The following is a 22,029-nucleotide window of genomic DNA, read 5'->3' on the forward strand; positions in this document are numbered from 1 at the left end:
ACGGCCGGAAGGCATGAAGACCTCCAGGGCGAGAAGGTTTTGCTAGCCCGGTGCAGTACGGTTCCCGGGGCCGTTTCCCGTTTGGGGGCTGGACAGCAGTCATTCGAAGAAAAGGGAACCCGATTGCTGGAAAGGGGAAACGATCCTGTTTTGCAACCTCCGGAACCGGCGCGGCCCGGCGCGCAGCGGACCCGAGAGAAGGAACTGCGAGGTCGCCGCCACCGCCGCGCCCGGCTCTATTCCACCGCCCTCCGTGCCCCCACCGTTCCCATGGCGACCCCGCCCCGCCCCGGGCCGCGCCCCGTCCGCCCGCCCCAAACATGGCCACCACGACGCCCTCTCCACCGCCGTGCGCCTGCTCCCGGGCAGCGAGGCGTGCCACCCCACCGGGCCGCCTCTCTTCCCCCCTCCCTCCGGGCGCGGGCGCTGGCCATTCACCGCCGGCTCCTCCCCGGTGGAGGGGGCTGGCCCGGGCGCGCGGGGTGCCGGCCGGCCAATCGGAGCGCGGCGTGTCCAGGGCGGAGGGCGGGGCTGATTGGAGCCGGGCGCCTCCGCCGCCGCTGCCGCCACCGCCCGCGGCTCCCGCTGCTGCCGCCTGCCCGGCGCGGCCCGGCCCGGCCCGGCGCGGCGCGGCCCGCCCTGCCCCTCCCTACGGGAGGCACTCCCGGTTACCCTGCAGGGTCGCGGCCCGGGGCCCGACGGGGGCGACGGGCAGGGCGCGGGTGTGGGCGCGCTCACGGACGCCCCCCGCCCCCGCGCCGCCCTCATGTCGGCGCCGCTGAAGAAGGGCCCTGGGGGGCTGATCGGGCTCATGAAGGACGCCTTCCAGCCGCACCACCACCACCTCGGCCCTCACCAGCCTGGCGCAGTGGACAAGAAGATGGTGGAGAAGTGCTGGAAGCTCATGGACAAGGTGGGCCTGACGGGGGCGTCAGGCCATACTGGGCAGGCGGAGAGGGCTGTGGGGGAGCTCCGAGGGGTCGGGCTGGGGCGGGAGCGGCCCTTGTGGGCTGAGGTAGGGCTGGGGAAAAGGGTCTTGGGGCTGGGGGCTGCGTAGAGAGGCTCCGTGAGTCTGGGGTGGCTGGGTTGAAGCGCTTGCAGGAGCTGGGCTTGGCGTAATACAGTGAGGGCTAGGGTAGATAGGGCTGTGCAGGGCTGGTATAGGGCTGAGCTCAAGAGTTGGGGCCCATGGGGTGGTTCTGGGGGCAGAGGGTAAGCTTTCAGCTGCAGGCTTGGTTGGGTGAAAGGGAGCTGCATGACTCGAGGTGGGGCTGTAGTGAAATGTTTGAGGAGGGCGAGAGCTGTATGTGAGCACGGCAGCGTGCAAGGCATTGAAGGGAGAGGATGTGAGAGCTGGTGGGGAGGTGTGGGGCAGAGGAGAGATGAGAGGCAGGGGGGAAGTGGGATGTAAAGATTGGAAGGTGTGGAGAGAGAACAGCAGCTCTGCAAGTGGTGAGCTGCAGGCAGGGCTCCAGAGGGAAGAGGCTGGAGAAAGAGAGGTAGGCTTGGAATGGAGGATGCAGGCCTGCTCATGGGGATCTGGGATTTGTGTCCTTCTGGTGTTGTAGTCGCTGGGGTGGGTGGTGCTGGTGGAGTAGAGGCTGGGTTTGGGTAGGGCCTAGTGGGGAGCTGCAGGTGCATCCTGGTGTAGTCAGCAGCAGGTCCTACCTGTGTACAGCTGTGGAGGAGTCTAGAATTTACTTGTCTGGAGGTGAGCTTTGGCCTGGGATAGAGTCTGGTGTTTGAATATTGGATGGTGAGGCTGAACATCTTCTTTGTGATAGTTCAGATTATTCTGGAGGTCCTTTCCAATCCTTAGGATTTCTATGACATGCTACTGAGCTCAGCATAAAGCCTTTTTCTTAAAACTGGGAGCCTAGTAAAAAGCTAAATAATTAAAAAAAAAAAAAGACTCCTCTACAATAAATGCATCTGGTTACATAGAGATAAGGAGCATGGAATCTAATGTGAAACAGCACAACGTTAAACAACAAAAGCCTGTGGTGAGGGAAATGGAAAAACCATCTTCCAGTCCCACGCCTTTATGGGGACACTGCACTCTGGGGTCATTAAGACTCTCCCCTCCTCTGCCTTTTTAAATGCCAGGAAATGGCTTTTGCTGGGGGCAGGACACCAGGACCTTTTGGCCTGGTGGGGTATGGCAATTGATTTCCTAGCCTGACTAGGTGTGCTGGTGAATCCATTGTTCCAGGAAATCCTGATGACTTGTTAGTGAATGCTCACATTCCTTATAGAGTGACCCAATAAAATAAAAATCTTCTCATGGTTTTTGCTGGGATTTTGACTGATCCTTTTGATGTTGTTATGGCTCAGCCTTGAGAATCGAGGCTAGGATTGGTGTGTTGCAGTTTAAAAGTAGTGCAGGGAAAGAGCATCTCCAGAGTTGCCTGCAGTCCTTGGGGTGTGTCACCTTGTCACCTTCTTCCCCTCTGGGAGGAGAGCAAGTAGGGCCCATGGGCATACCTCAGCCAGTTGCCTAGCAGGCTTACGCCTTTCAACTTCTCTTTCTCTTTTCCCTGCATTCCTTATGCATGCAGTGTCTGAATCTCCTGCAGTAAAGGCTACAGCAGGCAGGGGAGATGACTTTTTAAAAAGACATTAAATTACCTTCATGCCAAGAAATCACTTTGTGTTGTGTTGGCTGCCTCAACAAAAGACATGGCTCATAGTGTGTGTTGCTGTGCTTGTGAGGAGCTTTGATCACCTTCTACAGAGAAAGATTGGGAGAAAGAAAAAGGTCTTTTGAGAAGTGCCAAATGGCTCTCTTATAAACATTGAGGGCAAGCATACTGTGGGAAGGGCAGTTTGAGCTTTGCAGATACAGCTTGTAGGACTACACATCTTTGTTGTTGTGCAGATGATAGAGATTCAAAGAAGGTTGGAAGGGACCTTAAAGATCATCCAGTTCCAACCCCTCTGCCATGGTCAGGGACACCTCCCACTAGTCCAGGTTGCTCAAGGCCTTGTCCAACCTGGCCTTGAACAATTCTAGGGAGGGGGTATCCACAACCTTCCTGGGCAACCTGTTCCAGTGTCTTCCCACCCTCACTGTCAAGAATTTCCTCCTAATCTCCAGTCTCCATCTCCCTTCCTCAAGCTTCAATCTATTTCCTCTCATCCTGTATCTTAAATCCATTCAGTCAAGGCAAGGGGAAAGATTCAGATCCAGGCCAGGGAAATCTAAATGAAATTTTTTTCCTCAAATGAGTAGATAACAACACCTTTTTTCAGGGCTGAGGGGGAAGCAATTTGTCATTGTCGTGTTCTCCTCTTGAGTGTGTAAAATGAAAATCAATGAAGGCAATTTTATGGTTCTTCACAGGCCTTAGAATTAGAGTCTCTTAAAACCCTCATGCTAAGCTTGAAATGCTTCCTTGCTATTTCTAAAAGCCCCAAAAGTCTCAGTAAAAGCCTTGTTCCTGAGAGAACAGAGTACAGACCAAGCAAACTTGGATGAATATGGGCTGTAGTTTAAAACCCTGGGTGGCTTCTGCTTGTTGCCATCTCACCTAATTGAAAATATTTGACTGCTTTTTTTTTGCTCAGTTTCCTTCCGTGTTGCTGGTCCCTGTGGAAGGCAGGGGAGCTGGCTGAGGGGCAGCTGTTCCCAGGGCTGGGAACATTCCTTTTGACGTCGTCACGATGCTGCAAGTGCACATGGAGAGAAACAACCAAAACGCAACTGCTTTGCTTGCTGCCGTCCTACAGAACAGCCAAGCTTGCTCAAGAGGCAGCAGCTCCTTCTCTAAATGCTTATCTTAGCTAATTTTTTGCCTGCTTGGTAAATAAAGAAGCTCATTTGCTAATAAAGTCACAGCACTTTGGGTCTTTCTCTTAACTCTTGGAGGTATCTTTGCAAGTTCACTTCTTGGGAAGCATTTTCTAGAGGCTGTGAGAGTCAGTGGTTTGCAGAACTTGCTGCTGTGGGGAAGTTTTTCTCATGTGAGACTGAAGTTTGTGATGTTCTTGAAACACAGAGGGGCTGCTTCTTCCATAGGTGGATGTTCTAAAGAGGTGGCAGCCAAACTTTTCTGTTAGAGAGTACTGAGAAGTGCATACTCTGCCTTGTATGCTTGCTTGATGTGGCTTCCTCCTAAAAGCTGATTTATTACAGTGTTAAACTCACTGTGTAAACAAAACAATTTCTGTTGAAGAAAAAAATTTTGCCATCCACAGCCCAGTTCAGCTGTGTCTGAGGGGCATATTTAGAACCCATTCATGCTGCATAGTAAAACTACTTTTATTCAGGGGACAAATGTGTTGAGTCCATTGATGTGGTTTGCTGTACAATATTCACTGGATCCAAGGAAGCAGCAGCTGAGGCATCAGAATCAACTTGCATAATCAGTTGTTGTCTGACCAACATCTCCTTATCCAGACCACCTAAGCCTTGATAGCCTCTTCAAAATGGAGGGAAAAAGGGGATAGTTTTTTTCCCCATGTATTCTTGTAGAGGCTTTTTTAAACATGTAATTCTGACAATGCTTAGAGATTCATAGAATGGGTTGGGTTGGAAGGGACCTTAAAGATGATCCACTTCCAACCCCCTGCCATGGGCAGGGACATGTTCCACTAGCCCAGGTTGCTCAAGGCCTCATCCGGCCTGGTCTGGAACACCTCCAGAGAGGGAGCATCCACAACTTTCCCTGGGCAACCTGTTCCAGTATCTCCCCATCCTCACTGGAAGGAATTTTTTCCTAATCTCCAGTCTAAAGCTGCCCTCCTTGAGCTTCAATCCATTCCCTCTCCATCTGACAATGGCAGTGAGATTTTTTTTTGTTTAAGTTTTGGTACAGAGTGCATTTCTCTTCACTGAAATTGAGTCTTTCTGTCAGCTGAGGCTCTACTGAGAGATCTAATTGGTGATGGCAGTTAACTCCACAAGGCTGCTCTTTGCATATACCCTAAATGGCAAAATTAAAGGCTAAAGCACAGTTTCAGAAGAAATGTCTGTGTTTACCCTTAGCATTTAAGTGTTTAAGGGAAGTAAAAGCATTTTGGTGTGCATTGTAGGGAACTGGTCAATTCTTCTTGTAGGTTTCACAAGGTTTTTTTGGAAATGATGCCCTGCCAAAGGATGTTGGATTGTTCCTTTGCCTTTTCCTATCCACTTCCCTTAAGCTTTGCATTTTGCAGCTTTACATTGTTTGATTCCTGTGTTCCCTTAGCCTTGGCATTGTCGTTGGTTTAGACCTCATTCATGTGCTTGGTATTACGCTCCAGTACACTTACAGCAAAGTTTTTCCTCATGATGAGGTGGAATTCACTCGTAAATCTATAGGTTCATAGAAAGGTTTAGGTTGGAAGGGACCTTAAAGATCATCCACTTCCAATCCTACTGCCATGGGGAGGAACACCTCCCACTAGCCCAGGTTGTTTATGGCCTCATCCAAACTTGAAGGATGAAGGTCTTGAAAACCTTCAGGGAGGGGGCAAAACAGTTTCTGTGTTTCAGTTTGTGTCCATTGCCCCTTGTCCTATCACAGGACACCACTGAAAAGAGCCTGGCTCCTTCTTCTTGACAACTCACCCTTCAGAGACTTCTAAACACTAATAAGGTTCCTTCTCAGGCTGCTCTTCACCAGACTAAATGATTTGTAGTTAGCACTGGCTGCTATTTGAGTCACTGATCACTGCTTGCTGTTTGGAGGTTTTCAGGTGGTTTTTTTTTTACTTCATTACCCACAGGTGGTGCGTTTGTGTCAGAACCCAAAGCTGGCCTTGAAGAACAGCCCACCCTACATCCTGGATCTGCTGCCTGACACCTACCAGCACCTCCGAACCATCCTCTCACGCTACGAGGGGAAGATGGAGACCCTGGGAGAAAATGAGTATTTTCGTGTGTTCATGGAGAACCTGATGAAGAAAACCAAGCAGACCATCAGCCTCTTCAAAGAAGGGAAGGAAAGGATGTATGAGGAGAACTCTCAGCCTAGGTAATGGGGAGAAATGCTTTGGAGTGGTTCATGTGTGCATGTGCTCTAGTCAGCAAATCTTTAGGGTAGATTTAGACTGGAGATTAGGAAGAAATTGACAGTGAGGGTGAGGAGACACTGGAACAGGTTGCCCAGGGAAGGTTGTGGATGCCCTCTCCCTGGAGTTGTTCATGGCCAGGTTGGATGAGGCCTTGAGCAATCTGAGCTGGTGGAAGATGTCTGTGCCCACAGCAGGAAGGTTGGAACTGGATGATCTTTAGGATCCCTTCCAACCCAAAGCATTCTATGAGTCCAAAAGAGCAGAATAAAGGTCTGGAGAAGATCTATCTTACAGACTTGTCTGTTGGCAGCAGGGCAGTCAGATATACAAAATGCACATTTGTAACTTCAACCTCATTTCAGGATTTTGGAGTAGATGCTGAATAAGAACAAAAACAAACACACAAGCAAAAAATCCCCGCAAACAAACAAAAGCAAACACCAAAAAACCCCAACAAACAAAAAACCCCAAACAAACAAAAAAACCCCACCAACAACCAAAAAACCCCCAAACCCTCACAGTGGAAAAAAGCAAAAAGCACTCAGTGGCTGAGCATAATTCCTCTGGGGAGAATGTGGTTAACACCCTGGCAGCTACTGGGGTGAATTATTTGGGGGAAGGGAGAGAGGTAGTGGGCAGTGTGTGTGGGTGTGAGGTGCTGGCACACGTTTTTGCTAGAATGTTGAACTCTATGTAGTGTTTTCTGTCATACTGAACTCCTAAAAAAAGTCTGATGTGCTGATCTAGTGGAGGATTTCCCTGCTGACTGCTGACCCAAACCATTCTGTGCTTCTCTAAGTGGCAGCATTTAGCAGAATCCTCAGTTGAAGCAGCAGTGTTGTGCTTTGTGCAGATCTCTCTTGAATCACCTGCACTGCCTGCTCTCCCCTCTTCTGACAAATTAGAGAATTGAGAGTTACTCTTCTCATTACCAGCACCAGGAAAAGGGTGTCTGGTGTCTCCCCTTTGTGACAAGCTGCTTCCTGGGCTGAGTGAAGAGCAAAGAAAGATGTAATGTGACCAGCCAGGATGTAATTCTGGTTTTATTCTTATGTTTACAAGTCTCCCCACAGTTGTTTCCCTTGTAAGCTGTTTATTCATAAATGGTACAATTAGCAGTTCCCGAGAGACTCCCATCACTGCTGTGAGACAGCCAATTCTCTGCTGGAATCTTGCTTCTGGAGTTCACATCTATTGATTTGAGTGTCCCCCACCCTCTTTTGTCAATTAGTGTGACTACAAAGTGACTGGAGTGATTAACTCTCTGGAATTACTTCTCTTTTGCTTCTCTCTGAATTAAAACCAAAGAGCTGGAGGTGAGATGGAGGAGAACTGCATCCAGCTCTGCAGCCCTCAACAAAGGAAGGGTATGGAGATGATGGAGAGGGTCCAGAGGAGGGCCACAAAAATGATCAGGGGTTTGGAGCACCTCTGCTGTGAGGACAGGCTGAGGGAGCTGGGGGTTTTCAGCCTGGAGAAGAGAAGACTCTGGGGAGACCTTAGATTAGCCTTCTAGTACCTGAAAGGGGCTTGCAGAAGGCTGCAGAGGGACTGTTTCCAAGGGCCTGCAGTGACAGGCCCAGCTCCCTCAACCTGTCCTCATAGCAGAGGTGTTCCAGCCCCCTCATCATCTTCATGGCCCTCATTTGGACCTGCTCCAACTAACTCCATGTCCATCTTGTGTTGAAAGCTCCAGAGCGGGATGCAATACTTCAGGTGGCACTTCCTAATGTCAGACTTCATGGTTGTGTGAAGCTTTTGGAACCTCACCACTTTAAGTGCTATTTGTTTCCTCTGAAGTGTAGTTAAATGAATTTTTGCACTTCTGGATTTAAAATGTATTTGGTAATTTAAGGTGATTTAACTTAAGACATTTTCTCACCTTGTTAGAATCATAAAAGGAAAAAGCCTTTAAGACCATGGAACCAATCATTGAGTTAAGAGGTGAATAAAAATATTATTTATTCTTTTCTTAGTTCTGTAAGAATGAAATGCTCAAAGTGTGGGAAAAGCTCTCTGGAAGATTGTGGGCAGCCCATAAAGCAAACAAATACAATCTGAATTTGGTAATCACTGGAAGTTTTACTGATGGCAGTGTGTGTATGGATGTATGGAGATAAAATAAATCTCTTTGGCTCTGGTTCTCATGCAAGTTTGTGGCTAATGTTAGTCTGCAGTGTTATGAAAACATGCCTTCAAAATCTAATCTGCCCTACTGAATAATCACTTTGTCTTGACTCTTTCTGACTTTATTTTCCTGTTGTCCTTGAAGCTTCTTTCTTCCTGTCTCCCAGATTTAGCATTCATTTGATTTCCTGTTGTGTACGTGCTTGTTTTCCTCCCCCAAATCTCTCTTGCTGTACACTAAATGCACTGTGGGGACATTTGCATAAGCAGAGTGAAAGCTCTGCAGGTGCTGGCTACAAGCAGCAATTGGAGGTGTCTGATGTCTCTCTTAGATTGTAGGATCAGAGTTGTTTTGATCACTTGAGCATCAGCCTCCCATTTTTATTATTTCTAAGTGGCTCTTTGTGTGTTTCCTCTCAAGTTTCTCAGAGATTCTGCAGTGTGTTCAGCCAAGGTGGACTAAGGCAGGATTGGAGCATGGCTTTGGAGAGCACCATGTCTTGTAGCTGCTTGTGGGGCTTTGAGAGTTGGTAGCAATCCTGTAGCTCCAAGGTGGCACCCAGCACTGAGAGGCTTGGGGGTGCTGTGCCTGTGTCTAGAGTAGACACCATGGGAGGACAGTATGAATGGTAGCTGGTGTTGGCTGAGGGCAGGCCTGTTAAAATCCAGTAATATAAAATAAGATTGCAGTTGGATATTCATAGATTCACAGAATGGCTTGGGATAGAAGAGACCTTACAGATCATCCAGTTCCAACCTCCCTGCCGTGGGAGCAACCTTCCACCAGCCCAGGTTGCTCAGGGCCTCATCCAACCTGGCCTTGAACACCTCCAGGGAAGGGGCATCCACAACCTCCCTGGACAACCTGTTCCAGTGTCTCCCCACCCTCACTGTCAAGAATTTCTTCCTAATCTCCAGTCTAAATCTGCCCTCCCTAAGCTTCAATCCATTCCCTCTTGTCCTGTCACTACAAGCCCTTGTAAAAAGTCCCTCCCCAACTTTCTTGTGGGCCCCCTTCAGGTACTGGAAGGCTGCTTTAAGGTCTCCCTGGAGCCATCTTGATCTGTCCCAGCTCCCTCAGCCTGTCCCCACAGCTGAGGTGCTCCAGCTCTTGGATCATTTTCATTTTCTGGACCCACTCCAACAGTTCCATGTCCCTCTTGTGCTGGGGGCACCAGAACTGGACATGGTGCTGCAGGTGGTGTCTCACCAGAGCAGAGGGAGAGAATCCCCCTGAACATTTCCAGCTGTGTTTGTGAAGAGATCACAAACCTTGCTGTGCTCCCTGACTTTCAAGCCACAGCAGAGGCTCAGAGGTGCTGGGGCAGGGTGAAGGAAAGCCTTATGTCAACACTCGCTGTGCTTATGGATGTGGCTGAGTGGTTTGGTTGTTGTTGTTGGTTTTTTTTTTTTCCCTTCAGCTTTAAACCAGTTGCAGTCACAGGGCTGTTAAAAGTAAATGCAGCTCTCCTGTGTCACACCTCAACTGACAGCAGGCTGAAGGCATCCTCCTGTTGTGGCTAACAGCACCCTGAGTGTGACGCCAGCACTGGCAGCACTCAGGGGCTTCCTGTCTTGGCTTAGTAACGGTTGCTTGGCCTCTGTCACGCCCTGGTGTGGATGTGTGGTGTTTCTGAGCAAGGTTTCATTCTCTTCCATGAACTCAGTGCTATGATTTTTGTGAAAAGAACTCCTGCTCTCTCCAACTCCCTGAAAAGAGTCAGCCAGCGCTCTCACCCAGCACTCCCAGCTCCTTTTCCTCCAAGAAACTTTCCAGCCACTCTGCCCCAAGCCTGGAGCAAGGGCCAACCTTGCTGCTCTCTGCAGCTCCCTCAAAGGAGGTTGCTATGAGGTGGGAGTTGGTCTCTTTTCCCTAGTAAAAAGCTATGGGACAAGAGGAAATGGCCTCGAGTTGCACCAGGGGAGGTTTAGGTTGGATGTTAGAAGAAAATTCTTTGCTGAAAGGATTCTCATACACTGGAACAGGCTCCCAGGGAGGTGGTTGAATCCCCATCCCTGGAGGTGTTTCAGAGGCATAGGGATGTGGTGCTGAGGGCCATGGATTAGCCCCAGACTTGGTCGAGTTAGAGAATGGTTGGACTGGAGGATCTTAACCAAAACAATTCTGTGATACTGTGAGGTTGCAGTGAGGTGGGAGTTGGTCTCTTCTCCCTAGTACCAGGTGATAGAACAAAAGGAAATTGTGCCAGGGAAGGGTTAGGTTGGAGAGGAAGAAAAATTTCTTCATGGAAAGAGTGGTCAGGGATTGGCACAGGCTGCCCAGGGAGGTGGTGGAGTCCCCATCCCTGGAAGGTTCAAGAAGTGTGTGGCCATGGCACTTGGGGACGTGGTTTAATGGCCATGGTGGTGTTGGGTTGATGCTTGGACTGGATGATCTTAGAGGCCTTTTCCAACCCAAACAATTCTATGATTTTATTAGGGAAGCTCTAAAGATGCTGTTTAAATTCTGCTTTAGCTCCCTTCCATATCTGTTTAAAAATTAATGCTGCTGAGGGTGCTTTTAAAGCTCCCTGTGCACTTCCTGACTAATGACTGCACACAGTAACTCCTAGTTACTGTTTAAAGACTGAGTTTTAGCCAGCAGATCAGCTTCGACGTTGGGGACTTGTGAGTAAGCAAGCTGCTTTCCCTTGGCCACCTGTTCCAGTGTCTCCCCACCCTCACTGTCAAGAATTTCTTCCTAATCTCTAGCCTCAATCTCCCATCCTCAAGCTTCAATCCATTCCCTCTTGCCCTATCACTACAAGCCTTTGTAAAAAGTCCTTCCCCAGCTTTCTTGTAGGTGCCCTTTCAGGTACTGGAAAGCTGCTGTAAGGGCTCCCCAGATCCTTCTTTTGTCCTTGTTAAATGGTTTTGGGAAGCTGGTTTGTATTTAGTTGTTGTCCTTCTGACAATAGCCCTGTGGGCTGCTGGCTCAGCATTTCTTATTCTTCTGCAACTACAAAGTGAAGATTTACTAATTTACCCAAGGAAAAGCTACCAGTATTTAATGTCTGCTGGAAGTGACCTTGCATATCTCTAGAGGGGAAGGAAATACATGAAGAATGACTTGGAGGAAAGGAGAAAAAAACCCAACCAAACAAAAAACCCAACAAAGTTGGATTTTTTTCAAGAGGAAGAAGTGTGCTGAGCCATGAACCAGCAAAGCTTTCTAGGCAGAGGGCAGGTCAGCTCTAACCTCCTATTTTTGAGTGCTTGCAACACACACTGCAGTGCAAAAGAAGTAAATGTAAACCGTGGAACTCAAATGGTGCACAGTCTGTGAGTCCCTTTTCTGTCACTTACTTCTAATCCAGCTCAAACTTCACACCAGTGAAGTCTACATCTGCATTTAAATTAGAGCATCCTAAAGAAAAGAACAAGCTCCAAAGCTGCCCACAAGAAAGGGTTTTTCTTGCCAGGCTCCAGCATATCAGCACTAACTAACTGCTTATTACCCAAGAAGAAATTCATTATCATTTAAATGCTGTTTGGAGGGAGGAATGTGAATGCTTTCTTTTCAATTTCACTTTAAATTGTCAGTTTAAGTGATAGTTGTGGAACCTAAGCAACACTTAGCATAATTGGCATCAACTTGCATTTATTTTAATTGTCTTTTCATCAAAAATTGGACCACTGTCTTGAAAAAAAAAATCAGTTTAGGGACAAATCAAAGCTTTCAGATTATTGCATAGTGAGGATGTAAGATTTTCATTCTTCTTAGCTCTCAGAGCTTATAAAATAGTAAAGTTTCTGAGAGACTAACTGTGTGACTGCTGTGGTAGCTGGAGGTGCAGGCATGTTATTTAGTTGGTAGTGATTCTCATTTGAAATGTGGAAGGGCTTCCCAGTGCTGGCAAAAATGTCTTACTGCTACTTGGCAACTGCATCCTGTTTCTTGGGTGCTTGGCTCCTTTATTAAGGGCTGAGATGCCATGGGTTGGATTTCTGGTGAAGTAGTGAACATGGAACTGCTGGAGTGGGTCCAGAGGAGGCTGTGAAAGTGAACAGAAGGGGAGAACCTCCCCTGTGGGGACAGGCTGGGAGAGTTGGGGCTGTTCAGCCTGGAGAAGAGAAGGCTCCAGGGAGACCTTAGAGCAGCCTTCCAGTACCTCAATGGCACTTAGAAGAAAGTTGGGGAGGGACTTTTTACAAGGATAGGATAATAGTGATAGGATGAGAGGGAATGGATTGAATCTTGAGGAGGGGAGATTGAGACTGGAGATTAGGAAGAAATTCTTGACAGTGAGGGTGGGGAGACACTGGAACAGGTTGCCCAGGGACGTTGTGGATGCCCCCTCCCTGGAGGTGTTCAAGGCCAGGTTGGATGAGACCCTGAGCACCCTGGGCTGGTGGGAGGTGTCCCTGCCCGTGGCAGGGAGGTTGGAACTGGACAATCTTGAAGGTCCCTTCCAACCCAACCCATTCTCTGACTCTATGAAAACTCCTGGAACAGGTGACAGTTTCTGCAGCTCCCTGAGGGACAGAAGAAATTAGAATTGACACATTCACCCAGAACAGCCTGGGTTTAGCTCTTCCTTTCTTCAGAAATTCTGTGTTTATTTGGCAAAAGAATTACGAATTGGTGGTTTGGAACTGAGCTAAATGCTGAGTTACACTGGGGGGAAACTCTGCTGCTGTATACACTGCTGCTCTACACACTCTGCTGCCAGCTCCAGCACTTAAGAGAATGAAAACAACCAAACCCACAGTTCTTGGGTCCTGCACAGAGTCAAACATTTTTTCCTGTAGCTACTTTACATCTTACAATTTGAAGTCCTGATGAGCTAACCACCCGCCATGACTCTTTTAATGGCTCTCCAACAAGTAAAATACACCTTCCAGCAACCACAGAGGTAGGAGGTTACCATATCACAGGAGCCTTTCAGAGGTTGTGAGCTGTGCAGCAGACACCAGCAGTCAGCCCCAATTTCAGCAGACAAATGTCTGTGCTTGCTTCCAGAGGGAACAACCAGATCCTGTTACCACATCAGCACTGAGTTCTCTGCATGCTTTTCGTGGTGACACACAGCTCCAGCCTGTGCATATAAAAAGGGAAAAAGCTTGAAGTAATCCCAAGATGTCTTTTACAACTCTGAGACAGCCTCAGAGTCCTCTACACACAGTAATCAGTTACAAAAATAGAAAGAGAGGAACTACTTTCCACGAAACTTACAACACAGGAAGTGAATGAAATTCCATTTAACTGGTGCTGGCTCAACAGAAGGCACCTTACAAAGTTCTGCTGGGCCAGTGCTCAGGAAGTTACCCAACTGGGGTTGTTCAGCCTGGAGAACAGAAGCCTCCAAGGGGGACCTTAGAGCTGCCTTCCAATACCTGAAGGGATCCCACAGGAAGGCTGCAGAGTGACTTTTCCTGAGGGTGTCTAGAGACAGGACAAGGGGGAATGGTTTGAAGCTGAGGGGGAGCAGGGTTAGACTGGAGCTGAGGAAGAAGTTCTTCAGGAGGAGAGTGGTGAGACTCTGGAACAGGCTGCCCACAGTGGTTGTGGATGCCCTGTCCCTGGAGGTGTTTAAGGCAAAGCTGGTTGAGGCTTTGAGCCTCCAGAGATGGTGGAGTCCAACCACCCTGCCAAATCAGGATCACCTAGAGCAGGCCACCCAGGAACATATCCAGCTGGGTCCTGAAACACTCCAAAAGGACACACCACACCCTCACTGGGCAGCCTGCTCCAGGGCTCCAGCACCCTCACAGCCTTCCATTACCTAAAGGGGCCTACAAGAAGGCTGCTGAGGGACAGTTTCCAAAGGCCTGCAGGGATAGGATAAAGGGCAATGGTTTGTAAATGGGAGAAGAGGAGGAGCAATTTCTGCACCATGAGGGTGGTAGAACACTGCAACAGATTGCCCAGGGGGGTGGTTTGGGGCCCCATCCCTGGAGATACTCAATGCCAGGCTGGAAAAGGCTCTGAGCAACCTGATCTAGTGGAGGACGTCCCTGCTGACTGCAGGGGGGTTGGATTGGATGCCCTTTGGAGGTCCCTTCCAGCCCATCATCTGCTCCAGCCTTTCTAGGTGAGAGTGGAGTTGCAGTGAGCTGGCCCAGCACCCTGCCAAGCTGAGTATTCAAACTGTCCAGTGTAGGGGAATCCACTGCTGCCCTTGGGAGATGATTCCAATCTCTAACAACTGTTCTCATGGTGACAGATTGTCTTCTGGAGTACAAAGGGAATCTCCCCAGCAATAACTTGTACTCACTGCCCCTTGTCTTCTCTATGTGACTCCTTGTAAAAAGGGAGTCTCCATCCTTCTGCTAGCCACCCTTTATGCACTGGTACAAGGATTCCTCTGCACAGCAGTGTTTGCAACAGGCTTTCACAGGATGAGCTTTACAGACCTGACAGTGTGTATGTGTCAAATTGTGGTGTGCAAGCACAACATTGTGACTAAATCATCCAGTGGAGCAGTCTCCTTGCTATGTGTGAGGAACAAAATTATCCTGTGTCAGATGGTTAGCTGTGAAGGAGTTGAGAAATATTGGAAGAAAGTGGAAAAATTCTAGCTGGCAGTGGCAGAAATGGTAGTGCTGCATTAACATTGCCTTGAGGGAAGAAAGGCATTTCAGTCATGAAGCACATCAGGTGCTGTAAGACTTGGTAATGTGAATTAATCAACAATGATCAGAGGGCTGCAGCACCTCTCCCACGAATCCAGCCTGAAGGAATTGGGGCTGTTCAGCCTGGAGAGGAGAAGGCTCTGGGGAGCCTTGGAGCTGCATTTCAATATCTGAAGGGGAGCTACAGGAAGGCTGGGGAGGGACTGTTCAGAAGGGCTTGGAGTGATAGGATGAGGGACAATGGTTTGGAACTGGAGCAGGGGAGATTTAGGTTGGACATCAGGAGGAAGTTCTGCACAGTGAGGGTGGTGAGGCACTGTAACAGGTTGCTCAGGGATGTGGTTGAAGCCCTGTCCCTGGAGACAGTCAAGATCAGCCTTGATGTGGCCCTGTGCAGCCTGGTGTGGTTGGAGGCATCCCTGCTGAGTGCAGGGGAGTTGGACAAGATGACCTTTGAGGGTCTCTTCCCACCTGTTTCAATCTGTTGATGGAGCTGAAAGAGGCAACTCAGCTGAAACCCTTCCTGTGACGTTAATGGCTTGGTAGGGCTGAGCCTACACAGGGCAAAAATGCTTTTGTCCAGCAAACAGGAAACTGGGATAGAAAAATCTGCTGCAGGTCTGGGGGAGTCACCAGCAGCAGAAAACCCAGCTGGGAGCCAGCCTGTGGAGGGGCTGAAGTGAAGAACTGTGGTGCAAATGGAAGTGCCTGCTTGACCTCTTGACTTCCGCTAAGATGCGTGGAGCAGAAACAGTCCTGAAGCAGGAAGGAAGCAGCACAACCACAGCTGGGGGGGCACGGAGGAGGGAAGCCTAAGGAACATGCCTGGTTCAGCCTGCAGAGCCCTGCCTTGGGGAGCCAGCTGATTAGTAAGCTCTGGGTGACTGAAAACCAGGCTTGCTTCATGCTGTTTTTTGTTCCCTAAAATGGTTTCTTGAGATCCTGCATCTCTCTGCAGGGTCCTGGGTCAGTGTCAGGGCAGTGCAAGTTTTGGAGCTGAGGGTAGCTGTAAGCAAATAGGCTGTGGTGATGCTCTGGGTTGTTAAAGGAACAGTTCTCTGTTTTGTATTCACAGAATGGTTTGGGTTGGAAGGGATCTTAAAGCACATCCATTTCCAACCCCCTGCCATGGGCAGGGACGCCTCCCACCATCCCAGGTTGTTCATGGCTTCATCCAGCCTAGCCTTGAACACCTCCAGGGAGGGCACATCCACAACCTCCCTGGGCAACCTGTGCCAGTGTCTCCCCACCCTCATTATCAAGAATTTCTTCCTAATCTCCAGTCCAAATCTGCCCTTCTTAAGCTTCAGTCCATTCCCTCTTATCCTATCACCACAAGGCCTTGTCAAACGTCCCTTCCCACCGCTCCTGTGGCTCCCTTCAGGTATTGGAAGGCTGCTTTAAGGCCTCCCTGGAGCCTTCTAGAACAGGTTGCCCAGGGAGGCTGTGTATGCCCCCTCCCTGGAGGTGTTCAAGGCCAGGCTGGGTGAGGCCTTGAGCAACCTGGGCTGGTGGGAGATGTCCCTGCCCATGGAATCTTTAAGGTCCCTTCCAACCCAAACCCTTTTATGAATCTGTGTTCTGAATGCTGTGTAAATACTTGCAAGATGGTTCTGAATGAGGGTTTTTTTTAGGCTGGGATGCTTCCTGAATTGCAGTAGTTATGGATTTCTGCCTTGTTCAGTGGCAGTTCTAAAAAAAAACATTTCCTTTTGTGGCCCTTTGCAGGCGGAACCTGACAAAGCTCTCCCTGATCTTCAGCCATATGCTGGCGGAACTCAAAGGTATTTTTCCCAGCGGCCTTTTCCAGGGAGACACCTTCCGGATCACCAAGGCAGATGCTGCAGAGTTTTGGAGGAAGGCTTTTGGTGAAAAGTAAGTTTCTAACCATGCTTAAAGAAATGTGAACAACTTGCACACAGCCACTGTCTCTTGTTTTGTGTTTCAGAAAGGTCTTTGTCAGGTTAAAATGAACGAAAGGAGAAAGCTGTTAGTCCCTGGGTGCGCTCTCTGGGGTGAAGTGCAGGATTGGTCCTCCCTTGTATTTCTGATTTCTTTGTCCTGGCTTCTTCTAAATGTCTCAAGTGATAGGTCTTTCCCTAGGAGACTCTTGGACAGAGCTTCCTTTGTTTATTCAGCTTAAATTTTCCTCTCCCTAATTTAATTAAGGAGAGGAAAATTAAAGAGGAAGTTCTTTACAATGAGAGGGGTAAAATCCTGGAACAGGCTGCCCAGGGATGTGGTTGAGGCCCCATCTCTGGAGACATTCAAGATCAGCCTTGACGTGGCCCTGGGCAGCCTGATGTAGTTGGAGGTGTCCCTGCTGACTGCAGGGGGGTTGGACAGGATGACCTTTGAGGGTCCCTTCCAACCCAATGCAATCTGTGAATACAACTTATAATTAAGCTCCATGAGTGATGCCAAATAATCTACTTTCTTCTTCCAAAGGTGCCCATACCCCTCTATTAGTTGTCCTTTAGGTGAGCCATGACATCAAGTTCTTTTCATCTTCCCTCCAATTAACCTTTCCAATCACATCATCACCTTCCTTCTGGCCTCCCTGAACTTTTGGCAGTTTGCATAATGGCTTTGGTGAGATAGGCTGCAAGGTGCAAGTGAAGTGCAAAGTCCATTTGTGTGCAGAGTGTTGACATGACAGCTTGGATTTTTGTATCTCATAAACCCCTGACTTAAAGGAACTCTGCAGGTGTCCACAGCAATGTTTTGAGGATTGAAGTCAATGGAGTTGGGGTACTGCTTTCAAACTGAGGTGCTCCACATAAAGAGTCTAATTAGTAGCTGTCAGAACAAAGAGCAATGATAATTACTTATAAATGACACAGTTGTCTGTAGCTGGCCATGTTCTATGTTTATATTCCACTTCATATTTTTAGAAGAAGGAAAATACTCCTTTGAACAGAACAGCCTCTGATTTGGCTTCTGATTATCTCCCTTGTCCACTTAATCCCTCTCCAGAGAATTATTTGCAGCTTTTTAATTTGCTTGTTTAAAAAATATTTTTCACAGATTGGACCAGGTTAGAAAGGACCCTCAAAAGTCATCTTGTCTAACCCCCCTGCAGGCAGCAGGGACACCTCCAACTACAGCAGGCTGCCCAGGGCCACACTCCACCAGGCCCAGCCCTCTGCTAAAACCTTTGCTATTAACTCCTTCTTTACCAGCTACAAGTGGTGGTGGTGTGTACAGCTCAGGGTACATAAAACCCTGATCGTGCTGGCATGATAGGAGAGCCCAAAAAGGGGAAGGAGAAAGCAGAGCTGGATTTAAGGTTCCCAAACTGCCTGAATTTCATCTGACTGCTGATCGCTGCGGTGCCAAGGAATCCTCTGCTTCTTAATCGAAGAAATCTCTTGTGGCTAATTTGGGTTTTCCTCTCTTCCATCACCGTGAGGTGCATGCTCACCAGGAGACATCTAGGAGTTGTGTGCATGGTGGTGGTCCTCAGACACAGCACATTTACAGATGGTTTGGTTTCCTCCAGGACTATTGTTCCTTGGAAGAGCTTCCGTCAGGCCTTGCATGAAGTGCATCCAATCAGCTCAGGGCTGGAAGCCATGGCCCTGAAGTCAACAATTGACTTGACCTGCAATGACTACATTTCAGTCTTTGAATTTGATATCTTCACACGACTTTTCCAGGTAAGGACTGAGGAACCTGAATGCAGCTGTATGCTGGGCTGCAGCCAGAGGAGTTGTGGCCAGCAGGGCAAGAGAGGGGATTCTGCCCCTTGACTCTGCTCTGCATCTCCAATCCTGCCTCCAGTTCTGGTGTCCCCAGCATGAGAAGGACACAGAGCTGCTGGAGTGAGTCCAGAGGAGGCCACAAAGATGAGCCAAGGGCTGGAGCACTTCTGCTGTGAGGACAGGCCGAGGGAGCTGGGGGTGTGCAGCCTGTAGAAGACTCCAGGGAGACCTTAGAGCTGCCTTCCAGTACCTGAATGAATCCTCCAGGAAGGCTGAAGGAGGACTTTTCATAAGGGTGTCTGAAGACAGGACAAGGGGGAGTGGTTTGAAGCTGATGGAGAGCAAGCTTAGACTGGAGCTGAGAAAGAAGTTCTTCAGGATGAGGGTGGTGAGACTCTGGAATAGGCTGCCCAGAGTGGTTGTGGATGCCCCCTCCCTGAAGGTGTTCATGGCCAGGATGGATGTGGCCTTGAGCAGCTGATTCTAGTTGAGAGGTTTCCCTGCCCATGGCAGGGAGGTTGGAGTAGATGATCTCTCAGGTCCCTTCCAACCCAAACCATTCTATGATTCCAAGAAGTGTTATTAACAGCAGGTAAAATTCTAACCCATAGTCTTTGATAAATTCAGGACAGCTTCTGATGGTGCAGAACAAGAACAAACCCTTCTTCAGCTCTGACTTGCCTTTTCCCATGTGATAGGGTGGGTTGTAATTAAGATAGGTCTAGATGAAAAATTCCCATGTTCAGTGTTGCAATGCAGCTGATCTCATTCAGTACTTTTTTCCAACTTTAGTACACAAAGAACAAGTTAAGAGCTGCTGCAATTTCCAAGAGCTGTAAAGTTATTAGGGGGAGCTGATAGCTCCTTTTAGGCAAGAAATTAGGACGAATTGGATGAGATTTAGGCACTGAGCCCTTTCTCAGGTTGAAAGCTTTCCAACAGTTGTTCTAATATTTTTGTGTGCATCATTTTCAGGAGTGTTTAACATGTATCAGCTGGTTTATTTATTCAAATCTGAGACTAACCAGCAAGCCTTGCCATGCCCCAGGGAGGTGAGGTGGTTAAGGAGCAGTCACAAATGTCTTGCACCCAGTGAAATCGAGACAGGGGATGGCTCTTTCCTGAGGCCATATAGGAAGCTGGTGTCAGAGATCAGGCTAGTCATCATTTATGTTCCTCTGCATGATCTTTTTAAGCTCTTCCCTTTATGCCTGCTCTCTGCAGAGACAGCAGAAATTGGTAGCTATCCTTGAGCTGTCTTTTGGTGACCTCGCTGACTGGCCTTGGGCAACCAAGTTCAGCTGACTGGGCTGGTTGGCTGTCCCCCCATGGCAGGGAGATGGGAGTAGATGTTCTCTGAGATCCTTAGCCATTCTATGACTTACTAAAGGAGATTTGTTTAAGGATGTTTTTATCACCAACAAAAGAGAAACTGCTGCATGAAAATGCAGGATTGGTTCCTCTGCTGGATTTATGATGCTTCTTTAACCTAAGAACTCATCCCTTTGCTTAAGGAATACTCTGTATGTGTTGCTGCCTTGTAGAAGTTCATGGTTAATCTATTTCTTTGTTGTTTCTACAGCCATGGTCCTCCTTGCTCAGGAACTGGAATAGCCTAGCAGTGACTCACCCTGGTTATATGGCATTCCTCACCTATGATGAGGTGAAAGCCAGGCTGCAGAAATTCATTCACAAACCTGGCAGGTTAGTGCTTGACCACTTTTTGGATCATTCTTGACTTGAGGAAGTTGGGTTTGTCTTTGTCTTTTGAGGCTTCCTAAGAAATTTAAACTGTAGAAAACTCTAGCTTGCCCTCTGTTTGGAGATTAGCCTCCATGGGGTGGTGACTTACCTCCTGCCCGCTCTCCTGGTTGCTACAACACCTCCTTTGGGCACGAGCAGAATGTGAGCATTCAGAGAGGGTGCTGCCAGAGTGAGTCTGAACAGTAGGCTGACAGGATCAGGGGTAGCAGAATGTGTCTGTAGGTCCCACAGCTTTCTGGTGCACATGTATAAAATCAGCTAAGCTGAGTAGATTGCAGCTCCCACAAGCAGTGTGGACATTTGAGGCCAACTTCAGATAGCCAAGGCAGCACAGGGGAGCACCTCCCCTATGGGTACAGGCTACAAGAGTTGGGACTGTTCAGCCTGGACAAGAGAAGGCTCCAGGGAGATCTTAGAGCAGCCTTCCAATACCTGAAGGGGCTGCAGGAGAGCTGGGGATGGACTTCTGACAGTGGCTGGGAGTGACAGGATGAGAGGGAATGGATTGAAGCTGGAGGAGGGGAGATTTAGACTGGAGATGAGGAAAAAATTCTTGGCAGTGAGGGTGGGGAGACACTGGAACAGGTTGCCCTGGGAGGTTGGGGATGCCCCCTCCCTGGAGGTGTTCAAGGCCAGCTTGGATAAGGCCTTGAGCAACCTGGGCTGGTGGGAGGTGTCCCTGCTCATGGCGGGGGGTTGGAATTGGATGATCTTTAAGGTCCCTTCCAACCCAAACTGTTCTATGATTCTTTAATCTGCCTGGGGGTAAACTGAGGAAAGCTGCCATAAATCATCAGGTTATTCCTACTAGTTTATATTTGCTGGCTTGAGACAGACAGCCAAAGACATTGCCTGCTTGCCATTTCATCTTTCCTCTCTGTTGCTGCCCAAAGTGAATTCCTTTCCTTTGTGTGTTTGCAGCTACATTTTCCGGCTGAGCTGCACACGGCTGGGTCAGTGGGCCATTGGCTACGTCACTGCAGATGGCAACATTCTTCAGACAATCCCCCACAACAAACCTCTTTTTCAAGCACTGATTGATGGCTTCAGGGAAGGCTTGTAAGTAACTTTAGCAACGTTAAGGTTTTTTTGCACTTTTGCCCTTTTTCGCTCTCCGTTTGTTTTATAAATCTTCATCCTCCGACGAGGTCTTAAAGTCGATTTGAATGGTAAAATGTAGCCTCTGGGGACACCACACATGAGGTACTTCACAGGAGAGGTAGCAGAGGTCAAGAAATCATTATTGACATTGGAGGAAAGGCTGAGAGAGCTGCATTTGTTCAGCCTTGAGGAGAGAAAGCTGAAGAGAGACCTTATTGCTCTCTACAACTCCCTGAAAGGAGGTTGCAGTGAGGTGGGGGTTGGTCTCTTCTCCCTAGTTTCAGGTGATAAAACAAAAGGAAGTGGCTGAAATTGTGCCAGGGGCCAGGGAGGATTGGGTTGGAGAGGAGGAAAAATTTCTTTGCTGCAATAGTGGTCAGGGGTTGGAACAGGCTGCCCAGGGAGGTGGGGGAGGTGGTGGGGAGGTGTTCAAGAAACCTTGGGGCCATGGTTTGGTGGCCATGGTGGTGTTGGGTTGATGGTTGGACTGAATCCTAGATCCTAGAGGGCTTTTCCAACCCAAACAATTCTATGATTCTAGGATGATATAAGTAGGAATATTCTGGGGCCATAACATCCTGTTTCAAATCCAAGCTGCTGCCAGCAAGGAAAACAAGTTTCATTTTGATTTTTAAGGACATTATGTCTGGGCTTTATCCCATAGGAAAATTCTTCCCAAACTTATTTTGAATGCAGAATAACTTGAATTCCTGCCCGTCACTTCTCACCCTCATTCCTTCTTTCCTCCCCCATCTCCCCA

General features: G+C 48.6%; 1 protein-coding gene across 1 annotated transcript in view; it reads left to right on the top strand.

The window, feature by feature from the left end:
* The first annotated feature begins 766 nt into the window (after positions 1–766).
* Positions 767–22,029, top strand: part of CBL (Cbl proto-oncogene) — a 32,240-nt gene continuing 10,977 nt past the window's right edge. Inside the window, exons 1-6 of the mRNA XM_054395689.1 lie at positions 767–913; positions 5,710–5,957; positions 16,429–16,575; positions 18,203–18,359; positions 19,987–20,108; positions 21,090–21,227. Coding sequence (XP_054251664.1) covers positions 767–913; positions 5,710–5,957; positions 16,429–16,575; positions 18,203–18,359; positions 19,987–20,108; positions 21,090–21,227 — 959 coding nt within the window. The remainder of the gene's footprint in view (positions 914–5,709; positions 5,958–16,428; positions 16,576–18,202; positions 18,360–19,986; positions 20,109–21,089; positions 21,228–22,029) is intronic.

This window comes from Indicator indicator, chromosome 34, assembly GCF_027791375.1.
Source record: "Indicator indicator isolate 239-I01 chromosome 34, UM_Iind_1.1, whole genome shotgun sequence".
Lineage (NCBI taxonomy): Eukaryota > Metazoa > Chordata > Aves > Piciformes > Indicatoridae > Indicator > Indicator indicator.